This window comes from Motacilla alba, chromosome 1A (assembly GCF_015832195.1).
Source record: "Motacilla alba alba isolate MOTALB_02 chromosome 1A, Motacilla_alba_V1.0_pri, whole genome shotgun sequence".
Lineage (NCBI taxonomy): Eukaryota > Metazoa > Chordata > Aves > Passeriformes > Motacillidae > Motacilla > Motacilla alba.
The window spans coordinates 19,698,699-19,719,251 of NC_052031.1; the positions used below are offsets into that span (position 1 = coordinate 19,698,699).

At 40.6% G+C, this 20,553-nt stretch overlaps 2 protein-coding genes across 2 annotated transcripts in view; both read right to left on the reverse strand.

Moving 5' to 3' along the window:
• TUBGCP6 (tubulin gamma complex associated protein 6) overlaps window positions 1–8,285 on the reverse strand; it is a 39,089-nt gene extending 30,804 nt beyond the window's left edge. Inside the window, exons 1-12 of the mRNA XM_038153270.1 lie at window positions 7,955–8,285; window positions 7,504–7,576; window positions 6,543–6,677; window positions 6,135–6,231; window positions 5,413–5,510; window positions 5,232–5,336; window positions 4,989–5,057; window positions 4,229–4,355; window positions 3,685–3,750; window positions 3,264–3,323; window positions 2,799–2,888; window positions 1,452–1,558 (exon numbers count right to left, since the gene is read on the reverse strand). Of these exons, the coding sequence (XP_038009198.1) occupies window positions 1,452–1,558; window positions 2,799–2,888; window positions 3,264–3,323; window positions 3,685–3,750; window positions 4,229–4,355; window positions 4,989–5,057; window positions 5,232–5,336; window positions 5,413–5,510; window positions 6,135–6,231; window positions 6,543–6,677; window positions 7,504–7,576; window positions 7,955–8,030 (1,103 nt within the window). The 5' untranslated portion in view covers window positions 8,031–8,285. The remainder of the gene's footprint in view (window positions 1–1,451; window positions 1,559–2,798; window positions 2,889–3,263; window positions 3,324–3,684; window positions 3,751–4,228; window positions 4,356–4,988; window positions 5,058–5,231; window positions 5,337–5,412; window positions 5,511–6,134; window positions 6,232–6,542; window positions 6,678–7,503; window positions 7,577–7,954) is intronic.
• Window positions 8,286–9,669: 1,384 nt separating this feature from the next.
• Window positions 9,670–13,087, reverse strand: LOC119708540 (secreted frizzled-related protein 5-like). Its single transcript, XM_038155048.1, has 4 exons — window positions 12,801–13,087; window positions 12,097–12,266; window positions 10,958–11,050; window positions 9,670–9,980 (listed from the first exon to the last, which is right to left on the reverse strand). Exons 1-4 carry the CDS (start codon window positions 13,085–13,087, stop codon window positions 9,670–9,672), a joined length of 861 nt encoding a protein of 286 aa, XP_038010976.1.
• Window positions 13,088–20,553: the final 7,466 nt, after the last annotated feature.

Genomic DNA, 20,553 nt, shown 5'->3' on the forward strand with positions numbered 1-20,553 from the left:
AGGTACATTGCTTGAAAAGATTAAAGAGTCAAAAAAGAAAAGTGAAGAGCACATACAGCATGTACACACATTTACACATTGACTGAACTCCCAACCCTGCTGTTGGAGGAAGCACACCTGTATGAGATCAGGAAAAATGTGTCCTGTCTGTCAATGTCTTGCCAAGAGACTTTATCTACACAATGTAAAGATTTAATTAGACTGACTCAAAAGCATGACAATCTGTTCAGGAAATAAGTAAATCACATACCCTGCTATTCTTTGTGTTGAAGTCTCCTTTTTATTATCACTGGTATTTGCAGCACTATGGGCAAATGATCCCATTGCATCAGCTATCATACAAACATAATTCAGGTTGTGTTAAATCCAGAAGAAATTCCGTGTACTTGCAGATTACTTGTAAGGTGGTCAGGAGCTGGACTGATATGTTGCATAAGTATGCAATCAACTCTCTATGACACAGGATGACAGCAATCTGAGATACCACAATTGGTAGAGAAGAAAAAGAGGACACAGAGGGTTTATGTGATGTGCTAGGAGCAAAATAACCAGTTTTGCTCCATCAGTTTACCAAATGAAACTCAGCCCACAATCTGTGTATATGCACACTGCTTCCCTGACTGATCCAAGCTCTGAGTTTTAACTAACACAGCCAACGGGGATGTACTGCCACCAAAGTGCATGAGGAGCATTTCTGCTAGAAAAAGCACAGGACAGCTGCTGAGCTGGGAGAAAGATGGAGGACAGAACATGGAGATGTGGAGGAGACAGTGCAGACAGGGAGAGAGAACAACACTCTTTAGATGTGATTCAGGCCCAGTGTCCAGAATGCTTTACTAGGTCAGGTCCCACCACTGTACATACACAGTCTTAGTGTCTCTAAAAAGAAGTTAGACTTGAAATTTAATTATCTTGGTACAGCTCTACCTAGTCAAGTGCTTTTGCACCCCAGGGCTCGATGCTCCAAATTCCAGAAACACAAGAATTCATCAAGACTGGCTCTGCATAGCATCAACTCTCACTGATGAGAGAAAGGCTTGCCCCAGCTATTGCTGTATTACAGTGACTGCAGTGGCTCTGGGGTCTGAAGCACTAATCCTTGCACTTGCATACATTCCCAAATACTGGCTGTAGATAACTGGTATTACCTTGCTTACAGCAGAATTATCTCAGCCTTGAGTGAGATGGATTTCTATAGGATAACAAGGCCTAAGGATAAAATGGCTTATAGTTTTATACTATTAGATCAAAACTTGAAGTAATTTCAGAAACAAAAGTATATAAAACTGTACCTTGGAGGACTTTTTAAAAATGCAAGTTATCCAAAGTAGAAAATAATATATTATACACTAACATATTAAAACCTTACTTCAGCAAAATGCTCAAAGCATGCATGTCTTTAGTCTCTTTAAAAAACACATTAGTTGTTCTAAAATTCTTTACATGCTTACCTTAGACAAGGTGCCATTTCTCCAGTTATTTGAGGTACAGGATCTCCAAGTAAAGTTTTTACAGTCATGCACACTGATTCACCCAATGATTTCAAGTGGTATCCACCCTAAAAAGTATTTTGTGTCAAATAAGGGACAAGTACTTTTAATATCTCTCTGAATTTCAACAGAAAAGATAAACGATCCTTTTGAAATATATCTGTATTTACAGAAACAGAAGATATATGCAAGTGTATCTAAGTCAATGATTTTTCAATATGAAATCAGTAACTTAGTGGCCACCTGCTGAGCTTCACTGGCATCCCATGATTGAAGTCACTTTATCATAGTTCAAGTAACTTCAGAAATCAGGCATTACTTTGCCATAAAAACACATGCCTTCTCCATTCCCATCTACAGCATGCCATCTTCAACAGTCCTTGTGGAAGATTCCTTAGAAGGCAAATGCTATCACTGTCCTCTACAATGGCTGCTCAAGAGAAATCTCCCACAGCCTGACACTTTTAAGATGTGGCTGCCTAAGAGTTTGGCAGAATCTGGAGAACAAGATGGATTTAAGACTGGTAGGTGACATGCAGGAAGCCATCTATCACCTATGGAGCAGTCACACCATCTGTGGTAGGAGTGAATGCTTACTTGCACTTCAGCTAATAGACAAAAATATCTATAATAACCTGCTAGAGAGAAGGATGACTGAAGAAAGATCATGCAAAACAAAAGGTTATGTGAATCAATTAATATACAGTTCACTCTTGAAGACCTTGTTGGCAGCAATATTTCCACACACTAATTTACCTGAAAAGCCACTACTTTTCTACCATGCAGCAGAAATAGGGAGTTGAAGTCTAGATTTCAAAAGGAGAAAACATTTTCATTGTTTAAAAGAAGAATAAAAAAGAGCTCCTATAGAGCCTGCATACAGTCATTAAATCAAAAAAGAGGGAATTTTCTAAGTGTTCCATTACTAAGTAAGAGTGTATTTATGTAAAAGGTTTTATAAATCTCCTGGAGTAAGAAACACTTGTAAAAACATTGGTAATACAGCCTATTCACTAAATACATTTTAATGAGTTTGGGACTGTCAAGAGCAGTAGACTAATCACTGTTCACAAGAACTGAACAGATTTGTGGAAGATGTTTTTTTGAATGATGAGCATATGCTCCTCTGTTTCAAAACTCTATAGTGTAAGTGTGCTGTCAAATCTTAGTCCTTTTTCATTCCTGGTACTCAAAAGAATGATAAAAATAAGAAATTATTTTGTTAAGAAGCTAGCTAGCTTCTAGTTTGCCCTAAATGGCTCTAATACAAAGACCTTTCCCCTGAGAGTACATTTCAAAAGTCTTTACCTCTAGGATGACACACAGCTTTCCATTAGCTAACTGCATCAGGAAATGGGTGAGGTGGGCAAAAACCTCAGGAGTGGCATTCATCTGACCCTAAACCAAAGAAAAAATTTTAAGACATGACATCTTTATTAAAAAACACTGGTAGGAACAAACAAACAATCTGAGGTGCCCAAGTCTGAGATGGAATACCAGAACACTTGCCTCTCATTACATCAAACAGAATGCTGAACCAACTGCATTTAAGGAAGGTGGAAAAAACCAACACAGTAGTTACACATATGGAATAATATGTTTTTAGAGGTCTTGTTGGAATATTTAATGAACTTGGGTCAGCCTAAAGATTCAAGCATGTATGTTTAGCTTGATTAAGGTGAATTTCTCTTAGCAATCACAGGACATTAAAACAGTAGGAATACTTTCCTAATAGATTCATGATTGACAACACAAAGCCCACAAGTTACTTACTTCAGGGTCACCAATTCCAGAATCGTATCCAGAGGAGACAAGAACCAGTTCAGGATCAAACTGTTATAAAAGAGAGACAGTTGCAGCACATCTTTAGGTCCTATTTTTAATTTTGTATGGGATTTCAACTGTACCGTGATCAGCTGTTATTTCAATTTGAATATGAACACAAGTAAGGATTCTCCTTGAATACATTACCCTATTACACTATTTTTGTATCTGCTGGAGAAGTTGCAGGTGATTGTGTTGAATATTTAAAATCTAAAATTCCATAAATACTATTCAGTTAATCAAGGTAACATCATACCAGCAGAATAAATATATTAACTGTGCTACTGGCAATGACTGCATTTCTGTAAAATATTCAATGGTACCTGCTTAAGAAACACTTAGGGAGTGCTCTTTGGCAGTAAAAAATTACCTCAAAAGCCATTGGAAGCAACACATGGAAAAACGCAGCAAGATAATCTGAATTTCCCATCCCAACCTGAAAAATATGAGAAACACAGGGCATGTTTTCCAGCTAGAATGATACATTTTCTAAGGTTCTTCAAGACTTCAGGGAAAGATAGGAGAAGTAAAGAGGGAATCTTAATAAGTACAGTAAAAAACCCTCTATTTAAGTAAAGTGCATAAATATCCACCATTTTTAATCTTGATGAGCTTCAGTTCTCAGCCAAACAAGGATGGATGTAACCATCTCCTGAAACACTTTTTGATTTGATGTCTAGACAAGATATTCAAGTAAAAATGAGTGTGTAAATTCTTCTCTCCCTTTCCTTTTTTAGACATTATCACATTCTGAGCCATAATTTTCCAGCAGACCTTCCCCTGACAGGAAGGATATACACTGTGTAAGACATCTGCCAAGCAAGTGAAGCAGTGCACTTACTCACAAAGTGTTACATAAAGGATGAGATACAAAGCTATTGCACTTGCTTTGTTGTGCTGTAAACAAGATTTACCTTATTCCAAGGCAAATTTATGTTAAAGCCTTTTCCTTTTCCCAGACCCACAGCATCATAATTGGATTCTTTGAGTGATGGCCAGAATTCCTGATGTTCATAGCGATGCCAAGAAAAGTACAAAACACTGAAAATAAATTTTAAAAAATCCAGTTTGACAAAAAGATTGTGGAAAGTTACTTTATATCCTGAACCTGGTGACTGCATTGCCCGAAAGCAAGAAAATAAAACTATCTTATCCTTTCTCCTTAGTTCTCTCAAAGGATTTAGACTGTGAAAATTGGTAGAATAGGTCCTATGCCAAAATTAACCTAAAAACTGACATGCTAAAAATGTCTTGTAAGCATGCACTCTATATAGATCAAATACAAGGAATTTTCAGAACAGCAGGCTTGTTTCTAGAACCTACTTATGTCGCTTTTCCAAAAAAAACATAAAGCTCACATATTTTATCCAACTACTACTTGAAGACTTTAACTGAGAGATTCGTGAACAGATGTACTATCTGAATAATGGAAAACTGAGGTAATCATATTGCTTATTTTATTTGTTATTCTTTAAAGTAGAACAGATTTACATTTTATTTTTATTTAGATATTTCCTTCTATTTTTTTAGCAAATGAAAAACAGAGAGACTAAAATAGCAAGGTGAATGTCTCACAAGATTCTAGTTTTAGAAGTTTAAGAAATTTTATTCTCTAGAAAGGCAAGCAATCTTTAAACAGCTAACATTCAAGAAGAAAAACAAAATCCTTCAAACCTTGGATCTTCTTCAAATATATATTGAGTTCCTTGCCCATGGTGCACATCCCAGTCAACAATTAGGATTCTGTACAGATCAGTAAAAGAAAACATTCAGAGGAAGAGCCACAGCATCTTAATCTACAGAAGGTATAAATAAAAAACGTTTTTCTGAACCAAAAGGAACATGACACCCAGAAAGTACAATGTCAAACTGTTGTTTACACATGAAAAGCTTCTTTAGAGTCAACCAAGCACTTACCTCTGCAGACCATGTTTCAGTTTTGCATACTCTGCTGCAATAGCCACATTGTTGAACAAACAGAACCCGTTAGCTGCATTTCTCTGGCTGTGGTGACCTGGAGGTCTGAACCAAAATTTTATAAATTATTCACAACAGAACAAGTTTTGCTAAGTGCAAACTTGCTCACGTATTTTCTTACCTGACTAACGCCATTCCATTGCGCACTTCTCCTGCCATCACAGCGTCCACCAGCTGCAGAGCTGCTCCTACTGCTAGTCTGGCACAGTGGTAGGTGCTCTGAGAAAGAGAAACTCATCAGCTTAAACAAGGCACCCATGAATGCTTCAGCATCCCAACACCAAACTGTCCTGACATAATTCTGCCCCACTGAAGCTGTATGGAGATAGCTGAAACAGAACTTTACAACACAGGTTCCAATGTGTTTCCCCTAGGATTACCAGTGATCACCATAATCTTTACAAGGATGCTCTCTGTGGAGCAGTTTAAAAATGTGAGATGGATGTATTGAGTGGAATACCATGGCATCTTTGAAAATAAGGAATGAAACCCTACAGAAACATAACACAGAAGACTTCATCTCCATTTCATGGAAAAACATTTCAGAGCAATTGTTCCCAAAAGGTGATTTGCAGGTCACAAATGGTCTACAGCTAAAATTTGAGTAGTGCATTATACTGGTGTGATACAATTACAAAATAGATGACAGGACACTTGAGCAATTTAAATTACAGCATTATACTAAACTAGAAACAGAAAATGACAATATTATAAATAAATGTGAGGCTACATCAGTAGCAAAAAAAGTATTTTTAATCTTCCCCTTCTTAGAAAAATGCCACTCAGGCACAGTAACACAAATAGTTGTAACTCCCAATAGAGGAAGCAGTTTAACTTACACACCGGATGAAAGAAAAAAGCATCATAATTTTCAGAGACCCTTTTCAGCTCCTCCTCATTCATTGTCTGAGTGCTTTTTGCCACTTCCAAGTGCTCTAAACTGCAGGGGAAAGAGATTAACACAACACTTAAGTAAGCAACTATAAATATTTTTTAGAAATTTACTTGTATTCCTATGTATAAATCAGCATTCATTGCTTAAGACCCCAGAGTGAGACTGCAGGCTTAGTGGAATAGCAGATTCATAATTCAGCACCTATGCCATACTCAACATTGTGACACATTTTCCATTGAAATTAATGGAAGCCATTACATTTTGGAACAGTCTTTTCAAATGGATGAAAATACAATCTAGAGGTATGAGATCTGCTGTTTCTATGAATTAATCTGAATGAAAGTTAAGTTTCAGACCTGTGAACCAACAGGATCTCTTCCTCACTTCCTTCTCTGGTGGGCACATGGACACACCTTTCCACAAGGTGGTAACTTCTAAGCTGCTCATAGGAGGACGAAAGTCTTTCTGGCACTTCAATATCACAAATGGGACTAAAAATAAACAATAATTATATTACTGTAACACTATACCAGCACAGGTAACTAATACACTCCATAAAGCCTAGCTTTTAACTCCCTATTTTAAGAAAATTCATTACCCTCAAAGAGAGATACATGAAAGTAAAAATGGAAAAAAATCTTTAAGTATTTTCTGTTTCAGAACTGAGCCAGAAATTGATTCTAAAATATGTAAGCAAAAACGAATCTTAAAAAAAACCCCAAACAAACAATACAATAGCATAATTTTTTGTTTCTTCTCCCACTTGTAAAAAGTTGCAGTGCTTAACTACAGACACAAGAATGCTGCAATTAAAAGCTGTAGGTTACAATGAAGGGGAACAGAGGAGAAGCAGGTGTGGGAGAGAAGACAACAATGGATTGTTACTCTGAGCACTGCAAAGGAACTCCTCTAATTTATGCAAATTTAAGTAATATACAAATTTCTAATTGAACGTTTCAGCTGAGTGAGTATACCTACACACTTTTCCAAGGTCAATGACACTTTAATTTTATAAACAATTTGATTAGCTTAAAACACATTATTCAGATGCCTCATCCTAACAACTCTTGTTAAGGCCTCCCGGACTGGATGCCTGCAGGTTCTCAAATCCAGTTTCAGATAATCATTACAGTATCTAGATACAAATTGTGAATGAATTATTTTTTTCCTCTTAGAGAAAAGACTTTCTTTTCACTCGGAAATGACAGGAATTACCACCAGATACTTCCTATTACACTACAAAACATGCATTTATTTGGCACTGCTCTCATGAGTCCTAATAAGAATCCATTAATAAAAACAACAGCAGTGACTTACTCACTCCAAAGCAGTTTGTGAGTGGTCATCTCCTCATCATAAATCAGCGCTGTTCCTGAAGCCATTGCTACAACTGAGCAGAACACAAACACCAAGACACATATCTCACAGCAGAAGTAAACTTAACCAGTCACTATTACACTAGACAGTGAGAATATAAGTACAGAGCATACCTGCTTGCATGACAGCTTTGTACTTTAGACCTTGTACTTACAGAACTTACAGAAAGCAATCAAAGGAAAGCATTAAGGACTCAGATTCTGACCAAACTGCACCCACAGAAACTGGGCGCGGGCGGGCAGGACTCACAAAGAGCGAGTGCTCGAGAGCCGGGCGCTGCTGTTGCTGGGCGGGGGTTCGCGCAGCTGCCCGAACCCCGTGCAGGCAGCGGAGGCTCCGAGCCCAGGAGCCACGGAGGCTCCCCTCCTCCGTGCCCCGCGCACAGACTCACCCGAGCGGCGAGGCCGAGCAGCCGCGGGGGACAACCTGAGCCACACAGCCGGCAAGCAGGAGCAACCGGATTTCATACACCACGGCGCCACAGTCACAGCGATCTGTCAGGTTTAGTACTTCATCGGTCTTTCGCAAACCCCAGAGAGACGCTGAAGGGAGATAAAGAAGCCGACGGGCAGACAGCGGATGCGAGGGCACTGCCGGCCGCGGGGCCGCGTATCCCGGGCCCCAGGCACGCTCCGCTCCGCCGCTCGCCTACCGGCGGCCCGGCAGCCCTTCACAAATCCACCGCGGGCCCGGCCATGCCTGCCGAGGCCGGGGAGGGCGGGCGGGCGGTGCGTCCCGGGCCGGGCTGTGGGCGTGCCGAGCGCAGCCCCGCCCCGGGGCGCCGGGAGCGCGGTTTGAGCCGCGGCTTGAATCGCGGTTCGGATGGCGCGGCTCGAATGGAGCTCCGCGGCCGCGCAGGGCGCGGAGAGCGCAGCCGCTGGAGGGGTTTTAGCGTGGAACTGACCCGAGAGCAAAACAGCCACAGCCCCGGGCTGTGTGGCATCCTCTGACACCATGAAAAATAAAGTAAGAGCCTGGACCAGAGGGGCGCCTCCTCCATTTCCGCAGTGGCGTGTCCGGGCGCTGACGCCTCTCCTGCCCGTCCGAGGCGGGCGGGGCAGCCGGCCCGTGTGGGCACACAGCGCCTTTCATTACTGACCGCCTTTTCCTCGCTTTCTACTGGTTTCCCAGTTCATGGCAGAAAGTGATGGAACAGGTGTCATCACATACAATAACCTGATACAAACCTGCACTTTTGGGGAATGTATCCGAAACCCAGACCATTACAGGTGCGAATTTTAGCAATCTACTGTCCATAAACTTTCCCCGTATTTGCTTCAAGAAAATATAATAATAGACGCTGTATTGTTGAAATAGTTTCTAATTCATGTATTACCACCTATTACTGTGTTTATTATACACATTTATAAAATTAAAATTAAGTCAAGTTCTGTCCATCTTCGTGTAGTCTTTAATGTCAGTGTACTGCACTGACCATGAAGATGCTAATCATGTGCCTACTGTAATTTTTAAAATATATTTTGACTCAATTAGTTCCCTGCAGATCATCTGGAGAATGGGTAAATTTTATAAATTAACTTTTGTAATGTGTTTGAAAATGAAAAGGGACTTTTCAGTAGTAGGGATGTGATTTATGACACCCAGTAACCAAATTTTGTGACTGGGGCCAAAAATAGAGTGTTAATTATTCTTCTCTTTATTCCACTCTGATTCCGGCGGAAGCGACCAGCAGAGGGCTGCCTCCTTTCAAAATACTCCGACGGGAGACAATGAGGCGGATTCACTAAACATTAGGCGAGGGAAAATTTAGGTAACTGGAGAAAATGGTAGAGCAAGTGGTATGGACAAATACATTGAAAGCAGCTGGATTTGAAAATGGTTTATGCTGGGTTTTGCACATATTACAATTTTTTTAAAATCATAACTCAAAGAAACATTTATCCATAGCTGTCCAAGTTCAAACAGGACGAGAATAGCGTAACACTACCAAAAGGAAGCCTGATAACAACGTGGTTTGAGTTCAACTTACAATACCATTTAAACGAAAACGAAAGCTTTATATTCAAGTTATAATACATTCCTATTTACAAGATAGGTTTGGCATGAGAAATATAATCATCTTTTTACAAATAACATGATACATATTTACAAGCATTTATGGTGTCTCCACTTCTGAGTGGCCAAGGTCAGCTGGGAGTCCTTCCTCTGCCAGCGATAAACCTGTTTTACCAAAATGATGCCCTCTTCAATATTCCCCACAAGGAGATACACCATGGGACGGTGGGTTGGAGTCATCCTCTCTATACATTTGTCATTAATTAGCAGCCACTGTTGTATCATACTCTGAGTTTCATAGGGCAACAGTGAGCCCTGGGTAATGAATTCCACCTGGCATTCAATGTTATACTCTTGGTCCTCAAATGCTGTTCTTTTCTTGGACAGCTTTACTTTCACTGCTGAGGAAAAAGGAAAAGGAAGTGCGAGTCAGACCATTCCCCAAATGCAATAAAAACAGTAACAGTGAAAACAGGAAAATTACTTAAAAATATGATTATAAATTAGGTTGACAGAGCATGGTGAGGCCTTTTCCAGCAGAAGTTTAAAACATTTTTTAAAGATGAATTTTATGTAGTAAAGGGATTTTTTTCCATTGAATTAGGTGACTAGGAAAAAATATTTTCACAAGCATGAGTAATTTATTTTTACCATCTCCATGTTATGTCAGACTTCAAGTAATTACAGATTGGAAGCTGTTGATCTTATTCTTGTATGACAAAACTGCCCAGCAGCTGCCCAAGCAATTTTCCTGAAACTCCCCTGGTCCATGTGTGGAATGCCTAGGCAAAAATGGCTTACTGACACCAGCCATTTAAATATTCCCTTTTCATTATAGGCATCTACCTACCCCACTTGACTCCATCAACACTTTTTAGCATGACATTTGTCTGTATTTCTTGATCTAATGCCAGCCAAGGTTGCTGAAAGTCTTTGCACTGGCAAAGGCTTTCCAGGAAGTCTCTAGGGCAAATTCCACCCCTCAGTAAGTTAGGTATCACAAAACACTCGTTCACAAAAGTAGCAAAGATACACCATATACTGGTAAAACACTAAAACTTTACTTTCTGTTTAAATGCTAATAAAAGGCAAACTTGCTTATTTGGCTGCTTTTGACAGAAATATTTTCCATAAGGCATGTTGTAGCCAACTAGACCAGAACAGCTATTTGGTTGGAAACCAGATCATTGATAAATCTTTGATGCACAATAAATCCTCCTTATATTTACATTAGAAATAACTTATTCTGAAAAGCAACCTAAAGCTAAATTAGCTGCCAAACTCTTAATCCTTTGAAATCCATGCAGAAACTGTCAGTAATTGTAATCCTACTTTTAAAGCATTTAGAAGAAGAGTTGTTACATTAGCAAGAACTTACCGAAGTTACTGTCACAGAAAACTTCAAGAACTCTTTTGTGTGTAAAGAATTCCTCCACTGCTGGGCAAGTCTGGCAGGTAGGCTTTGGTAGGACTGATAAGAAATTACAAAGTCTCATTATTATCTTTTAGAATAATTACTTTTAATTTTCTGCTGCCAAAGCTGAGAACCCACGGTTTAACCACAGAAATGACAGACAAAATAGACATCAAATACAGGGCCAGTGATAATAGGTAAAAAGTCAACATACTTCTCTGAAAACAAGGCTAGAGATGAAAAAGAGTCTCATTTTCCATGCCCATTCAGCCCTTGTTCTGACTGACAAGAATTATCAGCAACAAATAAGGTAACAAATACAGTATAATTTTTAACACAACTACTGCGGGTGGTAAGGGTTTAGGTGGCTGATTCTGTCTGGCCCTCTGGCTTCAGTTGCACTAAGCCTGTGAACATATATGAATTTGGGCGTGCTAGCAACCTAACCTTACTCTTTTCCATAGCGTTAGTAAATGAGTGCATTTGAAGATTTGAACATTTATGCCAAGATAACTCATGTTTCTTTAAGGAAATCAGATAAAATCATTCCAATTTTCTTAAACTGACCTGAAAACTAGCTTGTTGTACACATAAAAGCATCTGTGATAAGGGCCATTGGTAAGTCTATAAAGAGACCTTAAAGCAATTCAAACCCAGTGTGCTGCTGTGTATGGCACTGCCACAGCTGTGCAGGCTGGTGGTTGCCCTCCTGCACCAGAGCACAGCCTGGGCACTGCTGGCATCCAGCACTGGGGCTCTGCTGCAGCCCGCACTGACAGCACTGGCACTCTGCCACCCACTGCCATCCATCCATGGGCAGGGACACCTGGAGCAGCACAGCCCGCACTGCCAGCGCTGGCACTCTGCCACCCACTGACATCCATCCATGGGCAGGGACAGCTGGAGCAGCACAGCCCGCACTGCCAGCGCTGACACTCTGCCACACACTGCCATCCATCCATGGGCAGGGACACCTGGAGCAGCACAGCTGGACTTGACTGCACTGACACAGCCACACAGTGCCTGCAAACAGGGTCCCTGCATCTCCTTGATTCCCAGGAACACAGGGCATGGCCACCCTCCCCTCACCCTCTCCGAGCTACCTTTGTGCGAGTATTTATAGTCCTTGCTGAGAGGTGCCAGGCACGTGTCCTCATCGCCGGGGAAGCGGTGGCAGTCCAGGCTGGCCGGCCAGGGCTGCCCATGGCACCGGAGCACGGGGGCGCAGCTGGCACGGACAGCAGCGCACATACTCCTGCAGGGATGGATGAACCTGTGCGGGAGCAGCACCAGGCTGAGTCAGTTAGCTCAGTGACAACAGAAACTATCCAGCAGTGATTCCTGTGCAAAGTACAACATCCTTGCTGACATGTCACATCCTTCAATAATAACACAATTCCAGGAGCAGCAGCTATACAAATTATGCAAGCGGTCTCTGTATGGACTGAACTTACAATATTTAGTTGTGATTTTAAAAATGCATTTATGACAACCTGAGAAAAGCTTCAGCATGAGCCTGATTCTATACACTGTAGGTGCTTCAACCCTAAATGAATAAGAAGAAAGTTCAGCTGTAACAAAATAAAACATGATATCCTTTGACAACACCATTCATATTCCGAAGGCAAACTAAAATTGAAGTGGAACAAGTTTTCAGTACTTTTTTTTTCTGATGAACACAAAAAAGCTAACAGAATTACTTCAGAAAGAGTAGAGATCACCTTTAGATTATGATAAACATTTCTTTGGTTTCATTCCTGTTCTGGCAAATAAGGGCTGGAGTTTTGTACTGTGCTGTCGTACTTACGTATCTAAACAGACGGGTGCAAACAGGGAGCACAGGAACGTCCTCACGTGAGGGTGACACTCTGTGTGTACAAGGTGCTGCCAGGTGCTGGATTTTTGGATAACTTCTGCCATGCTTGTGTGTCCCATCAGGTTGGGAAGTCTCATTTCAGAATATCCAATCTTGTGGCACATGCCCATCTCCTTGGGTATCGCTACACATTTCGTAGATAATCCAATGTCCAAGGCTGCTGCCATTCTAAGGAAACCATTAATGGCAAAAACAAATATTTTTGCAGTCAATAACATCTTCCAGTGAGTCCTGGGCTGCTGAACAGGGAGCTGTCAAACCACTCAAGTGCAGAGGCATGCTGAAAACCTTGTGGCTTATATACCCCAAGAGCTTAATGAACTCTTGGTTATCAACTGCTTATCAAATCACTCGAGACAAGACCAGGTCTTACTGCCTAATCAAGGGATTGTTGTGACAGCCAGGGAGGTGGAGAAAAAGTGTAGATGTATGTTCCCCAAGGACGCTGATTTGGAAGAGCCTTTCGCACGCCCCACAGTGTCAGTGGCTGCAGCATGCTAGGAGCATATTAAACTTTGACACCTGGAAAGTTCACTGTGCTTTCAAAAACAAATTAAGAGATCCCCCAGGAAAAGGGTTGGGCAGACATGCTGTCTCCTGGGGCTTCTGTGTCTCCTTTGTTTTCAGACACTGCTGACATGACAGAAAAAACCAGCCCAGATTGACTTATCAAGTGAAAATGTTTTGCTTGTGCTAATGGCCCATGTCTCTTCCACAGTTTTACAATGTAGAAGAGGCACTTTCCTTTGTCAAGCACTGTAAAAGAGACAGACATCTGCTATTGACCGAGTATTTTGACTGGAAATTTGGATTCCTATTCTGCGACATGCTAAAGGCCTCGACTTCTATTAATTTTAACAGACACCTGAAAATACAGAATTGAATTAGTAGCACTGTTGTGACTATCAGTATTTATTCGGGAAAAAAGCAGTTGCACATTTTTATTATTTTGAATGAAGCTGTCTACATTTAAAAATGCTCAAATAATGCAGCATTTCAACTATTTATTAATAAATTGTAATTATATTAAAGTGTATGAAAGCAAATGATACCAGATGAGTACTTCTTTCTGTTCATAGCACAAAAAAATGGTGTTATCACTGTTAGTACAGCTCTTTGCTATGGAGAAGTTGGGAGCCAATTAAGATGAAAAATGATCTGAGTAATGCATAGTTTACCTATTATGAATAGAAAAGTCAGATTATGAATTTTAAAAGCTGAAGATATAAACAAAGCATTTTGTGGAGATTTTTTTATTTTATGAAAATACTTTTTTCCAGTTAGTTATCGGTGTTAATTTTTATTCCCACACCTGCTTACATGATTTATTAGCAGAAATGTTTAGCTATAAATAAGTTGCAGGTGGATCTACTGTAAAATAAGTACATTCATAATAGTGTATCATCTAGTATTACTGATGCTTGATTGAAATATATTTTTTTCAGAAACTATAGCTTTTTGTGCTTATACTGAGATGTAGCACACTTAGACAGTGCATCACACATAATTTACAAGTTTATACTTAAAGGTTAGGTTACTAATCCTAGCATCTTTGCAACCAAAAACAACCCCCTACTGATTCCTCCTTAGCTGCCTTCTTTACTCTGAGCTACTAGGAAAATTACAGCCTCTGTTTAAATAAGTAGGTAAAATGACAGCATGCAAGGTCTCAGGAACTAAAAATGTATTTAAAACAACTGTCAGTTTTTCTTCTCATGCTTTGTTGCCAAATGGTGTTTTTCCCAGGAAATGTGGCTCTTCCGTATCCCTCACCTCACCTCAAAGCAGAGGAACTGAATACCTCACCAGGCTGACTTAGGCCTGATGATGGCTTCCCTTTGACAGGTGCTCCGTGCATTTCTCAGGAAGTCAGAGCCTGCAGTAAAGGTCCCATCCTTGCTAAATCTGTGCAGGTATGTCTGCAGGGCACACCTTCACACAGCTCCTCTTGCTGCCATTTTGCAGTGAACGACTTCACAAAGTTGCTTAGCCCAAGAAGAGGCAGGTCCAGGCTGAGCCAACTGCACAGCCCTTTGTCTTATAATTGTATTAAATTAATCAATTTCCTCTCTGTCTCCAGTGATATTCTTCTGTAATACTTCTCTCATCTGATTGCTGTCTGGTGGCAAGATCTCTGGTGAAAGAAGCCTTTCTCCTGCATGTGGAGCATGGCATTACATGCAGATTTCTAATGGTATAAAACCTAGAGTAAGAAGGAGTATTTGGTCTCTCAATTATTTAGATGTTTTTCTCTCCGTTTTCTTTAGTGACTGTCTCACAACCTACAAGAAAACCTGATTCATCCTAAAGCCTGACCCAGCGTTGTTGCTCCAGCTAAGGAGGGTTGCTGAGTCTCCAGCTGTGCCCTTGGTGCTGCTCTGCAGGAGGAGGAGCTGTGCCCTTCCCAGAACCTTACACCAGCCCATGCCTCAGCTGGGCTGGGCTCTGGCTGTACCCAAAGCCTTGGGTGCTGGTTTGAGGGGTGTCCTGAATCACAACTGATGGACAGCACAGAAGCAAGCACGAGAGTGTGTGAGACAATCATCTAATGTACCTGTCCTGGCAAACTTCGTCTCCATAGGAACTGTCTTAGAAATAAATACCTGTGTGTCTCCGAGTCAGTTTCCCACCAGGCTTCCCAGGGAGGAGGTCATTTCTCAGCCACTGAGGAGCTGTACTTTCAAGTATCTTTTAGTCTCTTTAAAGCATCCAACTATCTTTTGATGCTTTGCTTTTGGAGAGCTGACTTTTGGTAGACTCAAGGGCTGAAGAATTGTCACCAGTTTCAAGAGAAAAATATGCCTAAATGCTTTTGCTGGATGCCCATGACTGTACTGGGTCCAAGGGTGGTTCTGAAGTGAGATCATTATCCATAATTCAGTAATTTTGGATAGCCATCTTCTATCAGGAAAGAGAATAATTTATGGGAGCTTCTGATTCTCTTCTGGAAGTGACTTGATTCAAGTGGGTCAAATTTCTTACCCTGTGCTATTTTCAGTGTCATAACTTATTAAGGAATTTACCAATTGGACATCCTTTTCACTCCTGGGTCACTTTTAAATAAGGGACAGTGCTCCGGTTCAGACTCAATTACTTTGATGTTCTTCATGAGCAGATGTTACCTTTGAACTTGGTTTGACAGGAAGTCTTTATAATTTTAATTTTAGCAGGAGTCTTGCAGAACAGTTATTAAAAGTGAGCATGCAGAGTACGTTGCCATTGGTTGGAGAGTGCTACAGGTCAGCAGATGTTGGCAGAAGCATAACCTGCAGCACCCATGTTGCTGTGCCATAAATTCTCTTTTTTTGCAAACACTCAGCTGCTCATTTCATAGTGGGGAAAAAACATCAAGCAAATATACACAGAGACTGATTTTGTGAACGCAGTAAACTGTTCTACTGTTGCCACACTAGCTGAACATTCAGACTGCACAAAAACTGGTGGCTCAGTATTTCTGTTTGTAGTGATATATGTCTGCAGAGGCTGTTTGAACAAAGACTGACTAAAGTTAAAATAAGATTATCATGGCAATTGCAGTGCCTGCATACAGTTAGAGATCTCAAAATCTGGAGTCCAGCTACTGCTCTTTGAGACTTCTGAAGAAAGCTGTGTGGTGGTTCCCTTAGCCACAGGCTGCATTTATTGTTCCTGGATATGAGCAAGGGACACCTGCTGATGGACCGTGATAAGAGGAGCTGTGGCTGGAGGCTCCCTCCCTGCCCACCTCTGTGTCCTCTCCTTTGACTGTTGTCAGGGAGACAGACAGAGATTAACCAGGAGCCACCCATCAGAGCCCAGTAAGAAACAGGATTGAAATTTTCTTCAAAGGAAGCAGGGGGTTGAGAGCAAATTTGCAGATGTAGGGATTTTTGGTTTTAATCTAAACATTTGTTGCAATATTTGGCTGGAGTAATTTTGAACTGGAGTCAATTGCAGAGATGCAAGGCTCCCAGACAAAGATCAAAGCTTGTAACCATGCAAGAAGGCAGGGGAAAGGTGGTCCTTGTTCTGATGAAAGCTTTGCTGAACTAACATCTGTAGTCCGCAGTGCAGGAATTACTTCATAACATTTCCTCTGCTTTATTAAAAAAAATAATTAGGCCACATGTGGTATCTGTGAAACAGCAGAATCATGGATGCCTTTGAATGTCTTTGAAAAGGCCTCATTAATTTATTTGTCACATTGGCTTTAGCATTGATTTGATTTTTAAAGGACAGAAATACTTTATTTCCTTCTAAATCTGTAATGGAACTTGTTACAGGCTCACTGCTTTGGCATGCTCAGAGCTGCCCTTTTTGCTGTCAGTTGATTAACTGAGAGGAAAGTCTGTTTTAATAGTGAAATTCCATGCTTTGGGTGACCCAAACTTAGTTTCTGACTCTGCTGCATTTCTTCTGGATGTTTTAACCCTGCTGCAGCGTCCTCCTGCACACACAGATTGTCCTGGTTAACAATGATGGGGGATGCTGGAGTTAAACACGTTCAAATATGAAGCGTTCAGATGCTACAAGAGGGCATGTGAATACCCACACAGATCCCAGGAGTATCACTCAAAGCACAAGGGTGTTGAATACTATACAAAAACTGGGTAAGTAGCATTTTCTAAGTAGGCCAAGTCAGTCAGGGCCAAAAAAAAGGACACAGGAAGAAGAGGTGACTTATAACCAGCTAGGAGCTGACACAGGCACACAAATCTGAGCTTTGACATCACCACGTTCATTGACCTTCTCAGCTTCTGGAGGTTCTGCCCAGCAATGTTTTGTCAATGCAGAGCAGGGCAATTTGTGTGAAGTGATTTTAGAGGAAGAATTGAAACCCAGTACTGACTTACTAGTGGCACACTCACAAAATTGCATTTAGGCCATGTCCTGCGTGCTGCACATCAGGCCTTTGTGGTGAACACCACACTGGTTAAATGCTGTGTGAAGCTGTTTGCTTTCAAGGTGGCTGAAAATACGAAACAAATGCTGGCATGGGTGTTATTAAGAAAGTGGATTTTTGTTTTTCAGCCATAAAAACCATGTTAGGATCAATAATGTTGTTGGTTTTGCTCCAGGGGTAAGCAAATTCCAAATAATGGCTTTCAGATGGGAGCAAAATACAGTCTGTCTGAATTTAGGGTTTTACACTATTGATCATGTCCCAGATGACCACCTTCCCCATACAGCCAATAGTAATAGTCATTCTTCTCTGTTCTCCCCAGGTAAAAAAATTAAATGTCTTAGGGTACTTTTATTCCTTGGTATTGGTTTGCTGCTTTGGCTAATATTTTTCTTTTTAGTCTTGAGACAGTTTTACTGGATTTCAATTTTGTTTTGCTCTGATTTAATTTTGTGAAAGAAGGAATATTTGCCAAATGGAGTACCATGTATTTCAGGAACAGAAAAGCTCCTCTTTTCTTATAGACTTAAGCAGCTTTTGCAGTCTTTTGGCAACTGGGCTGATGCTGGTTTTCCTTCTATCAAATTTCTGTCATAGCCGAGTCCCTGTCAGGTACCGTCTGTCACAAACAGCTCCAGATGAAATAAAAAGTGAAGTTAAACACAGAGCTCCCTGAATTGTTTCTAAATCTCTGTGAACATAAGGGAATGCAAGCAGACTGGAACTCTCTTAGGGAGACAGGGAACAGCTGTTTGGGCTACAAGTAAACATTACATACCAACTATGTGTAGCCCATTGAGAAAGTAAACATCGGCACCTTGTCTATTCCCCCTCCCCGATTCTCCTTGTCTGCGGGCTGTAGCCAACGAGTGATCATCCAGATAAGACAAAAGCACATTAAGTCTTGAAAATCGTGTCTGGCTTCTAGCTGCCACTGGAGATAGCTCTATCAGTGAAACAAGGAAAACCCCGGGAGAGCGCTCTGCTGACTCCAGCACGCCTGGAGCCCGTCCCTTTCAAGTCGCAGGGCAGCATTTCGCATTTCGCTTCTGCGTATCCCGCAGGAATATTCCTACAGGCCCCCGCAGGAAATGCTCTGGGCATCTGACCTTCTCCCAGCACACCGCGGGCCAGGCTGGATGCACCTTAACACCACGGGAAGCAGCAGACCTGAAGCCCCTGTTTAAAAGGCAAACTTCAGCCTAAATACTTTGTTAAATAAACACAATTTAAATAATTTCTGTAATGTTTCACAAATACACAGATGTGCTTCAAATACCTGAATTTGATATAATGGCCAAATCTTCCCTAAGCAAGATTCCGTTAGGCATTTGCATATTTTAAAAAATAATGTAGATTCACAAAATTATTCATAGATTCATAAAATGATTTAGGTTGGAAAGGACCTTTAAGACCACCAAGTCCAGCCATACTTGCAATACTGCAAAATCCCACTACACCACATCCCTAAATGTCACACCTACATGTCTTTTGAACATTCCCAGGGAACATGACCCAACCACTTCCCTGGGCAGCCTGTTGCAACACTTGGTAACTCTTTCCATGAAGATGTATTTCCTCATATCCAGTGTAACCTACTCTGGCACACCTTAATGGGATAATGTAATCTCATTCCCGACACCGAATAAGTATTTAAATCTAAATAATCAAAGCAAACGTTCCTGTTGCAAATGTTCTTAGTGAAACCAAAGACTTACAAAGAAATAGTCAAAGTAACACCCTGGACATGAATTTGAGAATTTGAGCATCTGATCATTAGAATCCTGGCAGTATTTTTTTTTTTTTTTACAAATTTCTGTCCAAACCAGGATTTATATTGTTTTCAAGAATGGAATTTTAAAATTCCAAAAAGAAAAAATAAAAAATAATTTCTTGATAAATCCTAGCTTTAGGATTCTATGTTAGTGTAGTTTTGGAAAGAGATTTATTATTTTGGGCTTTCTAACTAAAACCATTTGCAAACATTTTAATTCAAGTACAGAGGTGTGTACTAACCTCTATTCAAAACAAATAGTTGTGTCCTGTACTCTAATGTGTATATAGACAATATTCAAAAACTTCTTGGGATTCTGAGAAAATGTATTTCTAACTGTGGCAATGAAAAATTACAGGAGTAACTGCTTCACAAATCAGTGTGTCCATTCATAGGGTATGGTATATAATTTTTACCTGACAGCTATACAAATATTTTATGGGAATAGTTCTTTTGTGTTCTGTACCATGAATTATGTGCTCAAAGGCTAAGGACTACTCACTGACAGTGTGAATATTTTTTTTTCACTCTCCCTATTTTAGATATTACCTTTTGGACAAGGATGACCTCAAAAGGGAGCCTCTTCAAGCCTGTAAGGCACCTTCCTATCCTGACAAAAGACACACTTGCTTTTGCAGCTGCAATAATCTACTCTTTTTTCAGTATTCCTCATATATCAAGGAACTCAAAACATTTTTCAAGGTTCAATTAATGAAGCAACTGGCCTTAGGTGTAAGCTGTTTTGACTACAAATGCTTAGCCAAATCACACCTCTGTGCGAGGAGTGAAGAATTTGAGAGACAGCAGGAGGGCAGCACTGTGGCAGACAACTGGCAGGTCCGTGCCAGGCATTAGGTAGATCATCATGGGCAGGTCTAGATTTCAAATGTGATAATGGCTTTACAGACACTACTTTTTCATTTGAACCTTTATGATTCTCTCTCTGTTATCAGGCAGGGATGGTATCTCTGTAAATACTGTATAAGTATTTTTTCTGTCTGAGAAGACATCTAGAACAGTTTTGTAAA

Excerpts from the sequence above, each read along its gene's own strand:
- LOC119708540 (XM_038155048.1), bottom strand. The coding sequence starts at position 13,087 with ATGTTATTGACTGCAAAAATATTTGTTTTTGCCATTAATGGTTTCCTT. Across the intron at positions 12,267-12,800 it reads GCACCCGTCTGTTTAGATAC|GTTCATCCATCCCTGCAGGA; the intron begins GTAAGTACGACA and ends GCTCCCGCACAG. Across the intron at positions 11,051-12,096 it reads CTATAAATACTCGCACAAAG|TCCTACCAAAGCCTACCTGC; the intron begins GTAGCTCGGAGA and ends ATTTCTTATCAG.